This window comes from Sander lucioperca, chromosome 19 (genome assembly GCF_008315115.2).
Source record: "Sander lucioperca isolate FBNREF2018 chromosome 19, SLUC_FBN_1.2, whole genome shotgun sequence".
Classification (NCBI taxonomy): Eukaryota; Metazoa; Chordata; class Actinopteri; order Perciformes; family Percidae; genus Sander; species Sander lucioperca.
The window spans coordinates 21,993,474-22,006,583 of NC_050191.1; the positions used below are offsets into that span (position 1 = coordinate 21,993,474).

At 42.3% G+C, this 13,110-nt stretch overlaps 1 protein-coding gene across 20 annotated transcripts in view; it reads right to left on the reverse strand.

Moving 5' to 3' along the window:
- nrxn3b (neurexin 3b) overlaps nt 1-13,110 on the reverse strand; it is a 326,116-nt gene that overhangs the window by 44,864 nt on the left and 268,142 nt on the right. For all 20 annotated transcript variants that reach the window (XM_035995714.1, XM_031287986.2, XM_031287985.2 and 17 more), the window contains one exon: nt 5,134-5,305. In XM_035995714.1, coding sequence (XP_035851607.1) covers nt 5,134-5,305 — 172 coding nt within the window. The remainder of the gene's footprint in view (nt 1-5,133; nt 5,306-13,110) is intronic.

Sequence of the window (13,110 nt, forward strand, 5' to 3'; positions counted from 1 at the left end):
GGGGGGAGGGAGAGGAGCGCGAGTCAAAGCAGTTGACACACGTACGCTCAACGCCCACACACAAACACACACTGAACTCACGTAAGCTGTAGAAGCCTGATGGAACAGCTGCTGTATGGGATCAGTGTGGTTATATTGTTGTATAGAAGAATGGGACTGAAGTCTTACTCCTCAATTGTCCCAGCATGCAAATTCACTATTCTTATCTTGTAAAATTGTTTGTGACAATTACTGTAGTGTTGGGCTTGCTGGAAACTGTCTTCAGAATAAATATTAGTTTACAAAAAACATGACCTTTACTACTGATATGTATGCATTGTGATATCATCTTAAGTGATGACTTAGTTATGTTATCTCAATTGTTTGACAGTGTTGTTGTTCTATTTGGTTTAGTTTTCCTTGCATTGCTTTGTATGTCTTATTTTAAAATTGTTGAATTGGAAACTGTAATACAATAGGCAAAGACAGAAACAGGCTAGGTTAGCTAGATTATCTAAACCGTATCATTTGAAGGTAAAATGTTATGATACTAATGCTGTAATTATCTCCTACAGCACAAGGGAACTGTGCACACAATAACTGTTGTTCTGCAAACTGTGATGGATGTTTTAATGGTCTGGCTATCATTTTCTTTTCTTTTCCAAATCATTATAGCTAACGTGGAGTTCTGTTTCAAACCTAGCTGCTTGTCTGACTGCTCGTGCTTTTTGCTCCATCTGACTAATTGTTAGCGATGTCGCCACATTCCCAGATGTCATTTCCTAACTTAGTGAGTATATTGTTATTATAACTGTCAGGAATGATGGACAATACTACAAAAATAAGGCTTAAGTCAGTGTCCTCCCTCAAAAGAATTTAAGAAAAAAATGAAACGAAGATATACACTTTCACATAATTTTGGAGCATTATTGTTACCATATCTTTGTCTAAAACTTTGGAAAAGCTAGAACAGATAACACGCAAATAACACTCAAAAAGCTTAAAGACACAACTTGCTGAAGACGTCCACTGGGGGACCAACTACAATTATCAGATATAAGAAAAGTAATTTAGTTAGTTTTGATGCTCACAGTGATTTTATATTCACTCGGCTTAGGTTGTGCCCAAAACGGCTTGGGTGCTGCGCCTAAGCTTTATAATAGGGAAAACCCTGCACGTTATAATAAAATAATATAATAAAGTTAAAAATGAAGAAGGCATTACTAAAAAAAAGAAAATGTGTATAAATCTGACCCATCATTGCTCCTTGAATGATTGAAAGCAGGTCGAGGTGTAAAATGACTGTGCATGGCAGCTAGATTCTCGCCATTTCACGAGAATCACAGGATCACCTATCACACCAAAATCCATCTGGTCAGGCTTCAAGTAATGCGCATGTGATGACCACGACTGTTCGTTCAAAACAACATTGGTTGCTGTGATAGACAGATGGTTCATCCAATCACCTGCCAGCTATTTTTTTAAAGCTTCCAATGAAGGCTTCTCAGATGGTTCTGTGTAAAAAAAAACATGTGGTGCGTCAGGCTCATAGACAGTAAAATAAATGGACACATCGACGCCATAGACTTCGACGGAGACCAGTGAAGTCAATTAGAAGTACTTTTCCAGTGATGGCTGAGCGTACTGCGCAGCCTCAAACTGAGCTTTAAGACGTAGATGTGATGTGAGCAACCTGTCTGAAAGTTGGAAGTCTTCTGGTAGCTGTGCCAAGAGAAATCTCAATCATTCCGAATCTTGCAGAGACGGAGAGCGTGAGTAGGAGCTGTCCATGAGTGTAGGAGCAGGAGCAACTTTGCCTGTATAATTTCCCCATCCCCCGTGAATATAGGTATACCTTGTTACCCCTACTTCATTATTTAACAACATATACTTTTCTTAAAATATCCTAGTTGTTCGTGGATAAATGTTACTTCATATGAATTCACTTGCCACATACCTAAGTATTTCCAATCCATCAAAACGTTGCTGAAATATTTGTTCCAATGCTTTTCATGGACTCTCTATAGGCTTCTCCCTTGACTGTATGGCTCCACGTCCCCCCGATTGCCTGCGAGCTTCTCCTGACAATACGGTAATTTCTCTACTGTGCGACAGAAAGTTGCGTGGTCATGGCGCAATCGTTAGCATATTTTTACAAAAATCGCTGCTACGGGGCCTTAACGTGAGATACAAGGTAATGGAGCCTTTTATACATTGTCGTGTTTCTTTAGAAATAAACAATGGACAAATAGAGTCTTCAGATGTCAAGTTATTCGCTGTCAAATTGACGCCAAAATTAATGGGAGTCAATGGAATGCTAGAGGAAGGTGATGGCTTGTTAGCCTCAGAGTCTCCCCATAGGAGGTACGCTTTCCGGATGCTCGCTTACCCCCTTGGTCAGGCTAGGTAAAAACCTCCTGCCACCATTTACAGCAGATCCTAACAGCTCTTTACTTGGCCAAACTTTGCAAACATTGCTGTTGAGATGGCCAATTTACACGCCCCCGGCTATTTTGCAAGCAGCTTTAAATGACAAGCAATCCACCAACACCTATGTTCTCACCCTTTCCGACCAGGGAATGAGGGCTTGCCCAGATCCGGTAACTGTTTATTGAACGACTTGAGAGCGTTGGGGCGGCCTGCTGCCTTCAAGTAAAGCATTAGTAGTGTGAGAAAGTGGTCGACGAGTCTGCACACTAACATGTAATTACTCATGAGATAACAACGCCAAAGGGAGGTAGGGCGAAAAAAAAAAAAAAAAAAAAATCAATCATCGTTGAATTACTATCACTGAGTGTCCTGCAAATTACCTGTGCAGAAGAGAAAAAGAAATTACCACGCATTCGATCCCCCGACCTCAACTCCATTCCAAGACAATGGCAGGCGGACAGAAAAGGGAACAAAACTCAATGGAATCACTTGGAAGGAATCCAATGCTCAAAAAGCCAGAGCTCTTTCTGTTGTGCATCGCTTAAACTGAGACGCAAAGCCAACAGACATTAAGCAGTGATTTCTGAATGGATGCTGGCTGTGGATTATAGATATTGACGAACATATTGATAAAAGGTTGTGAAAACAACCATTGAATGCTGATGCGGAAAACACTAGAGGTTCAGCTGTTATCTGAAATGACTGGCCATTAAAGATGCCGAATAGTCAAATTATTTTGTAATACAGAACCGGGATGAAAAGGAGCATGACAAAAACCACCTCTGTGAATGTGTAAAAGTGATGGAGATGTCACGCACCGTGTTGCGTGCCACATGTTACGGAGTTTCTTAGTATTTTCCAGTATTAGTGTGGGTGAAATGAAGTTATGAAACCTGTCTAACTTTATCTGGTCTAAAAAATAAATAAATAAATAAAAAAAAACGCCAACAGCCAACGGCAAAAGAAAGCCAGAGACAGAAGAGATTAACATCACCTGCGCTGGCATTGAACCAAACCAAAACAGCGTGCCAGGTCACGCCAGGAGAGGATGCTGCCCTGTCCTCGGTGACGGCATGCAACTAGGAGCATGCTGTAGGGCTGTTGAGACATAGGGCTGAGAAGTGAAAGGGATCAACTCCTATTTGTTTGCTCCTTACTATTAGGGAGCATCAGCATTTTTGCACTTTTTTTCAGTGTTTGAAAAAAACAACTTATCTTAGCTAGCAGTGTTGTAGTACTCGAGATCGGTCTTGGTCTTAAGACCACTTTTTGAAGGTCTTGGTCTCCTCTCAGAATCGACCGCATTTTTAGTTTTGTCTCGGTCTCGGATAAAGAGGACTCAAGATTTTATTTCAAGACCACAACTGCAGGGATATCACTAAATTGCCTCTGCATTGTCTAATTTTATATGTTAACATCATTACTGTGATTGGATGTAAAACTTCAAATGCAACCAATAACTTGACTCATTTCTTATTTGAAATTTGTTACTGTTAACCCCCTCTCCCCGCCCGCTTAACACACACTCCCAAGAAAGTGAATGCGGGAGACAGGAGAAGCTCTGCGATTGGTCTGGTCTTGGTCTCAAACCCTCAAAGTCTTGGTCTTGACTTGGTCTCGATACACTCTGGTCTTGGTGATGACTTGGTCTCGGTTTAGGTGGTCTTGACTACAACACTGTTAGCTAGTGATGCACAGTTGTATTTCTGGGCACATTTCTGTTCCCATTAGCTCCACATCTGGTAATGTAACACTATTCAATTTTCAACATTATTCTACATCTGTTTCTGTCCAATTATGTCTCGCTGTCATGGCACAATTTTACCTCGGAGATCAATGAAGTATCATATTATCTTTTGTCATCCCAACTTCTCTTCGCCTCAACTGCCACTTTGTGCCCATGTTGCTTCCCTGTGCGTCTTCTTGGTCTGACAGAATGAAATTGAAGAGTGGCTAATAGGGAACAGGGAAACAGAGGTGGCCTCTCCTAAGCTGGCTGGCAATGTAGACACAGATATCAAAGACCAGGAGAGCAAACTACATTTAATGGACTGTTAAGAAGAAGCAGGAGAGGATTTTTCCCCCTTCCTTCCCTCTCTCTCCCTCTCTCTCTCTCTCTCTCTCTCTCTCTCTCTCTCTCCTAGCTAGCTGAGCGGCACATCTCTGTTCCAAATGAAGGGAGTGCCTGAGCCTCCGAATGGAGCGGGCTCTGTTTGATGACCCTATTTGTATTCTGCTGCTGTGCTGCTTCTGCTGATCTGGGAATGAGAGATACAGGCCGGCAGCAGCTTTATCTGGCCAACAGGCCACCCTTGGTTTCTGCCCCTATCCTCTCCTTGCTTGCCCGCCGACCAAATGCCTCTTGGTGCCCTTCAATCCCTTTCCCTGAAATTAACCGGCCAGGTGTTGCACAGTTAATGCTTCTTGCGAGACAAAAGAACCTAGCTCGGTGTGCTCCTCTCCTGTGTAGTCAGGTGTGAGGGCATGAAAGTAGAGAAGTTGTTTGGAGGCATGGTTTGCCAAAGTGTGTGTCAGCTAATGCTACCAAATGCCTCTTAGTCTTCTGAGATGTTTTACCCAGAAGAACAGGAGAGTGATCGTGTTTTTTATTCTCGGTGGTGCCCTTTGCTTAAACAAATAGGTGGTGTCCAGTGGTTTTAAAGCTTTAATTTGACTCTAACTACTGCAGAAATTCATCAGACAAAATAATTAGAGGGGTTGTACCTGTGGGAAAGTGTTCATTGACTGGCCAGTTGTCCACCTGCAAGGTGGCGTTACCCCCGTTCCTGGTGAATCGGACCAAATGGTATTTGCCATCGTTTACCGCTGTGGTCATCTCCTTAACACTGATGTCCACTGTCCCAATGTTGAAAGTCACACCCACTTTGCCTTGTTCCTGGAAAGAGACACAAAGAGAAGAAGAGCAGTAGAAGTTAGTGCTCTGATTCCAGCGTTGAATGAATCCAAATCTTTGAATTTAGTACTTAAGTGAACTGGTGATTGGCATCGAATGCAGCGAGTTCTACTTTTCAATAAGTCACATCTGTTGATAAGCTTGACACATTTGAACATATGAACTGCCACAGTGCCAAGATTCCACCTATTGTTGTGCAGTAACAAATTAATTATACAATAAACTAACTGTAAAAAGTTCAATAAAGCTTCTTGGATGAATGCCCTCGGCTGGTGCTAATGGTGAACTACTCAGAGAACCTGAGGACACCAGCGCTACGCTTCATTATACAACTGTAATGTGATGAAAATAGGCTGCCAGCAGAGATTGTAATGATGAGTAATGCTCCCTGTAGCCCGTCACTACAAAACTGGCAGGACAGATGCCTTTTTTCTGCTGCGGTCCTTACAAACTGTATGAATACCACATGTTTTGTTTAGCTCCTAATGCTAAGACAGTTTTACCGTGTCCATAAATCGTGATCCCTCCATTAATTCCTGACTCCTCTCCCCTCGACCCCACTGATTTTCATGAGCTGCCAGTTTGTTTTATTGTGACTGCTTGCGTATTCATGGGCATGTAGGTGTAACAAGCAAAAGGTTTTAGAGCGGAGGCAGGGCTTGAGTGAGTGGCGAAGGGGAAGGGCTGTGTTTTCTGTGTCATTTGTTTTAATCCCCCAAAGGGAATCTCTCAGTGTAATTACCTACTTTAGAAGCCTGGAGTAAAGGGACTGTGTTTCTCATAACAAAACCAAAATTAAGAAGAATTGCACAGAGGGGCAGACATATAATTTACTGATCAACTGAGACACTGGTCCGGCATGGCTAACTGTCGTTAGACCTAGCTAATGCCAAACTGAATATAACAGTGTTCGTCGACACTAAAGCAAAGCAGGATTGCTACAACACTTACATAAAATTTTTTTTTTTAATACTACCTACTTTTAATACCACATAAGAGCACTTCATAAGGCCAACCTATACTTAACACAGTCCCTCATGCTTTTACATTCTTAAATATTCTCCACGTCGAGGAATATAAATATCACTCTACCACCAGATTATTAGAGCAAGCTGCAGTATGCAATAATAAATGGAATTAATGTGTGTTATTTTATTGCGGGCATGACCTCATACTAAGTTTTGCAACACATTTTGCTGAATTAGTTTACTCTTTTGCTGTATTCATAAAAAGGAAAAAACTAACATATGAGACAAACAATGAAATAATATTAACTTTTTAAATCAAGTTTGTTCCTACATTTCTACTCCTTAGAGCACCTAGAAAACCTTGGAAGACAGCAGACAGCTCTCTTTTTTATTTCTCTAAATAAGGATCCTATTTTTGTTTCTTAGCAAGAGCAGGGGGAGGGCACCTAAGGTGCAGTGCATCCAGCAGAAAGGTTATCTTTCTTCAAGTTTTTAAGAAAGTAGAAAGTTGTCCAAAGTATGCACTAAGATGACTGTGTGTGTGCACCGAACCTGCAGTGACTCTGCATACTGTAGTTTCCTTGACTGAATTACTTTTAACTGCCAAGGTGGTCTGATGACCTGCACTGTTTTCAATGCCTCACTTGTACAGTTGAAACACCCTTTGTCTATTCATAAAAAGAGATATGGTGCTTGAGACCATAATGCAAGGAACGACAAGAGCGCCGCTCTCCAAAAGAATGTCACCAAAGACATGACAAAGCCATCTCCTAAAAGTCAAGGTAGGGCTCTGAGTGGGAGCCAGACAAGCCGAATATCTGAATGTGCACTTAACGTCTCTGTCAGAGAGGCTGTAAATGGGCTTTTAATTTAAGTAGTTGCCATTAAAACTCAGAGCAACAAACAAAATGCATATGATAAAAGTGTACGGGCACTCTCGCTGCTTATCTGGCAGCATATACACATAATCCATGTACCTAGACAAGTACGAATATGTTGATGATTTAATGTGACAAGGTGATGTTCAGTGTGTGTGTGTGTGTGTTTTGTACCGTGAAAATAAAGCATGCTGGATCTCCTGACTAATGACTGGACCTTTTCCCTGGTACGAAAAAACCCTATGTGTGACGGCCTGAGCGCGTACAGAGCACAGACAAACATATCAGCGCAAGTACATCCACTGTGACCTTCCGCAGCTCTGGCAGCCCCGGCTCTCCTGTGTAGTCGCATCAAAGCCACATCACCGACCCACTAATACCTACAAACAAAGACAGATCGTCACCCCCCCTGGCCCTGGTACAAAACAATGACACAAAACACAACAATTGTACACCTCTGTAACTGTTGCTGAGTGCCTGCGGGCAGTGTGCAGAGGGGGAACTGTATGTTGTAGTGCTTTGCAAATGGCACAGCTCTCCCTGTCTCTTCCCTTTCTTTTCCTTCTGCACTAATCCTGTTGTCCGGCTACCCTCCCGCCTCCGCCACCGCCTCAGCCACCGCCACAGCCACAGCCACCCACCTGCCAGCCCACCCCCGCGCTGCAGCAATGTTTGATTGACAGATCCAATTACGTTTTTTATTGGCCTGTCGCTCGCGAGGCGGGAAGGCACTTCATTGTCTCCTGAGCAAAAGGGGAAAAATGGCTATTGTTCTCTTAGTGGAAAAGATGATGGCCACTATTCCAGGTGTAAACAAATGATGCACGGCGAATCACTTTCAAACTCGCACACACTTGAATGCAAACAGACACCGAAACACACACACAGAAAGTCAAAGAGTGTAACCTTGCACAACAGAAGCTTCAGTAGTGTCACATGGCAAAACACACAAAGCAGCGCCCAAGCATTCAATCAGCCGCCCTCACTAACTCTTAAAGCAAACTGAATACAACATTACAGTAGGGAAAGTGGTAATTTACTGGTATGATGCGCTAAAGCCCTTGTATAGTCTCACATGCTCCCACACTATTTATTGAATGCCAATCACGAATGCCGACTGTTTTACCGCTGTAGGAATAGCATGAGATTATGTTGGCAGTTTGTGCCTCACTTAAATGTAAAGTATGTGTGGGCATGTTGTGTTCACGCTCAGTGTAACTAAGACTGATAAATGTGATTCCAGCGAGCAAGGTTAGCCCCCCCCTCTGTTGCGAGCTGGCCCTGGCTTGGCAAGACGAGCTCCAGCGGTCCCACGTGACACGGCACACACTGACATCAGTAATCAGGCTCGCCACAATCCAATTCAGGGCCGATCAATGCCTCCAACACATGCAGCACCCCGGGCAAAGTGAAAGGAGAGAGAATCACTCAAAGCAGTGGTGGACGATCCCGCCGACCGCCCTCACAGACAGCCCTTAGCAGACAGCTGCTGTACAGGGGACAAGCTGCTCACAATAGACCCCATCCTCAGCTTGCTGAATGGTCATTCTGCTAAGCCACAGGCCCCAGACAGATATAGACATCTGAAAGCTATTTTGTGGAGGTGAGATGGGTAGAATTAGCACATTTAGCTTTGCTGGGGAGGAAGAAAAAGCTGACAAAAGAAGTATGGAGACTGAGAAAGAAATGGAGAAATGAATGTGGTTGAATGCCAGATACGGTATCTTCTATAAGAAGATGTGCATTGAAAGCACTTTAAGGTCAGAGAATGGTATTAAAGTGGGAGTGTTTCGCCCCCACAAAAGGTATTGCATTGCAATCAAATCTTGATTGAAATCTGGTACTGACACAGAGTAGTTGTAGCGAGATGACTCCAGTGGTTCTATATTAAGTCTCAGTTGGGAGGGAGGGAAGATCTGATATCAAGAATGTGAACATGTCCCAGGGTGGGAGTTTGGGTTACATATCCACCCTTTCATCTGACATCAGCGCACAAGTTGGCTTTTGTGGTCAGGGGCCATCAAAACTGGATCATAGAAGCAGTGGAAGCAGAATCAATAGAGTGGAGAAGCTAGGACAACGCAAGACGCCATGGATTGATGCACCTGGCCTTCACAGTGCCAAAACCATTTATCGTCGGTAATTGACAGAGATAACTCATAGATGGCGGTGTGATTTGTAGCTGTCTGTTCTTGTGCGCATCAGGCTCTAGAGTCGGGAATTTGCAAAAGAGTAGGATGGTAGAGGCTGTTGAGGAGAGGTTTGTATGTGTGCTAGACTTTATGTGCAAGTCATTTCTTCATGTACAGAATGTACTGACAACTCGACAGGCCCTAGGCTGGGCAAGAGCCTGGCATATTTGATGCGGCCTTGAAATTGTGTAACACTATTGCCAAGATTGAAAGCCTCTAATTACAGGAAAAAAATTCTTTATTTCCACAATAAATCAAATGGATCAGTCATTCAAAGCAAATGTACAACCAAACAAGTTGTGAATTGTTGGATCAAACCTTTGGATGATAAAAATGTGAAGAGAGACCCTGTTATAGTCATACCTCTGCCTCAATCTGACAATTATGACCTGGAAGCGCTTTGTTTTTGAGTGGTTAAAGGGTTGGTTCACCCAAAATGACAAAAAAAAAACCTCACTTACCTCTATTAGCATCTTGCTATGCAGATTGTTTTGTTTTGATTTTATTTGTCTAGGTTTTGAGATATCCGTCTCTGAGATTACAGCCTACGTCCTAATTTGAGGTACAGTAGGTAAATGGAGTCGGACAATGTTCTATATTTTTCTTATTGTCAACAAATCCCATGATTCCTCTGTGCCACAGAGCTCTGTTATTGTCCTGAACTGTTAAAAACACTGTTGCACTGAATGACATGTTCCTTCATTACAATGAACATGGGCATTGTAGTTTATTTTGACACAATTCCACATATACCGTCCTGCTCATGTAAAAACTCATTAGAGCAAAAAATGTCTATCAATCCGTCTATTCAAAATCCTTTATTAATCCCACAACGGGGAAATCCACAATGTTACAGTAGCAAGGTATTGCAGTATTTACCCCTGTGCGAGTTAGGATTGCTAAAAACTACAGTGACCACCTGTCTTAGGAAATCACTTAACCTTTATTTAAATACGAAACTACAAATTTGACCAAAAATGTCATCTTCAGAAGGACCAATAGGCCGTGGGTTGACTACCACGGACAGGGTGGAGAAGTCGAAAAGTATTGAGAGATGGACTGAAGCATTACTGGTTTTGTCCACTACCAGTATGATACCAGCCTTTTCCTTTCATTTGTGGTGCTCACAGCATTGAATAAGCACACGAAAACCTTGAATAGCAAGGTGTCTTACTTAAAACAATGTCCCTGGTACTGTGGATAATCAACAGAGCCCCCTATCAGGAGGTTTTAATTGGGGTTATATCTTTAATGGAAAGTATTTTCTTTGAAAACCTGGCACAGAGAGTTCTGTTGGTTACACAGAGTAACAAGGCCAATGGCTGAAAAGAGAGGATGTGACTTTTAAATGTAGTTATTCAACGTTGTGAGCACCACAAAATTCCATTCTCCTCCATTGTATTGGTGTGGCAGCAGAATCTCAGAGATGGGTATCTCAAAACCTGGGCAAATAAACCAAAACTACCTGCATGGCTAGAGGTCACAAGTGGCTAGTGTGTAAACATATGGTTTTAAAGTATAATTTAAATGAACTGATTAAGCAGGTATGGGCAATTATTGGCTTTGGCTGGGATAAGCAGTTATCAAAACGAGATAAAGTATTGAAAAAGAAAGTCATGATTGTCATGAATGAAGCACAATGTGATATGACATGAAGCTGCTCATGGCAGTGATGCATACGGCTGCTGACAGACAAAGACCACAAAAAGGCACTCATTTTAGAAATATATACTCTGCAGTGGGACTAAATAAAACACTGCAGACACAGTTTTTTACTTTCTCATATTAGAAGCAGACGCTGCAGGGTTCCTGGCTTCTTTTGTACAGTGGCAGTCTTAATGCACTATTCAAATAAACATTTCTCTGAAAACTGTGAAACTCCATAAATCATTAATTGGCTCAAATGTTCATTCAGACATTCATAATCGGCTGCCGAGCTGTTGTGAGAGGCGATGTGGGAGGATACACTGCGCAGAGGCCTGGTGCCTCTGAAATATTGATCACACCTAAAAGAACCCAGAGGTCTAACACAGACTATATTTCACACCTGAGAGAGCCAGGAGCAGCTTCACCGAATGGACAGAAACAAAATGGCTTCCACCTCGCTTTACGTAGTGCTACTGTAGGTAATACCTAGGGTAATACTAGCGAGCCGATTAGCCAGTTGGTTAATGCGCAGGACTGCCAGCTAATGTTAGCCCAGAGTGAAGAGGAAGAGTCATTGCATTTTTAATATAAACACAAGCAGCAGCGTTGCCGGGGAAGTTAATGGCTTTGACTCCTGTGCCTGGGCTCAATGTCAAACTCTGAGCCTTGCTGTTTGATCCTCTGCCGCAGAATATGAATCGCGCAGGGTCAGCCCTATCAATTATTTATACCCACTCTTTCTCTATTTCCTGTTTGTCCGCTCCTGTGGCTGTAACTTGCCCTGACACTAATGGCGGACGGCCTGGTGAAAACATTTATCAATGTTACCGCAGAGTCCTCTCCAGCTCTATACTATCACTTTCAGGCTTTTGGAACTTAAGAGTACTGACAATGCATTGATCCTAATCACCACTACTATACTTTACTGCATGTGTCTTGGCTGCATTGTCTCAGTAAAGTCCCTGAAACAACCTTTGGTTGCTGCATCCTCTACTGCCAATGAATCTGTAGCTAAATTCAGGAACTATCGACCAATATAGGTACTTCTTCCGTCATTCCATCAGGGTGGTGAACTTTGTCCATTTCTAAAGAAAAGAAAGAACTGTGCATTTGATCAGTCCAAACATCCAAGCTATTCATTCACTTTCTTTTAAGTTTTGATACTAACAGCACAGCTGATGAAAAACACTACAACATCTATTTATTTTTCACCTTCATCTATTTTTAGACCTTCATAAACTATATAACTACATGTTCTAACATGTTATCATAGACTGTAAACAGAAAGAAAAAAAAACACCATTTCTAAAGAACAAATCCATTTATAGGTGCCGAATGTTGCTCCATCTCTGTTGAGTGTTGCACCATCTCTCTTTATGGTCAAAATACTACACAGCAGAAGTAATTATAATGCATACTGCATAATTACAAGCTTGCTAAATCACAGAAGCGTGGGAAAACTTCAGCCATGAATCTTCATCTGGCTGACCTGCTGCTACACTACTTCATTTGTACCATTTCAACGCAGTGTGTGCCGACCATTGGAAACATAATCAGGCCATGTGTGAAAGCAAAGAGCCTCAGTCCCCACACACACACACACACACACAGGTTTAATATTCCGATTCTTGGACTGATGTTTTGCAACAGCTGTTAAGAAGGTGCTGGGAATAAATTATTAGTTTGATTGCATTTACTCAGTGTGCATTCAGATTTGATTTAATTTACTCACTGTCGCTCTGCACCAGCGTCCATTAAAGAAAAAGCAGCTTTTTGTGTGACCGCACACTGCACCGTGTTGGGCCACATGGTCCCCACGCACCAGGGCGCTCATTTAGAAAAACAGAGCCAATGAATAGGATTTGTGCTAGATGGAATAATATGCAGTGAAAGTCCATTAGGGACTAGGTTAATGAAATTGAAACAGCTTGGTGATCAAATTAGAATCTGTTCGGCAGATATTTAATTTAATGTGCTGCTGAATTCGAGCACTTTCTATTTGGTAGCCCCAGAATGAAACCAGTGCACAATAAATCAAGTGGGGACACAATTCATCCTATGTTCTCTCTCCCGAATATTTCTGAAATGATCAACTTTCTAAT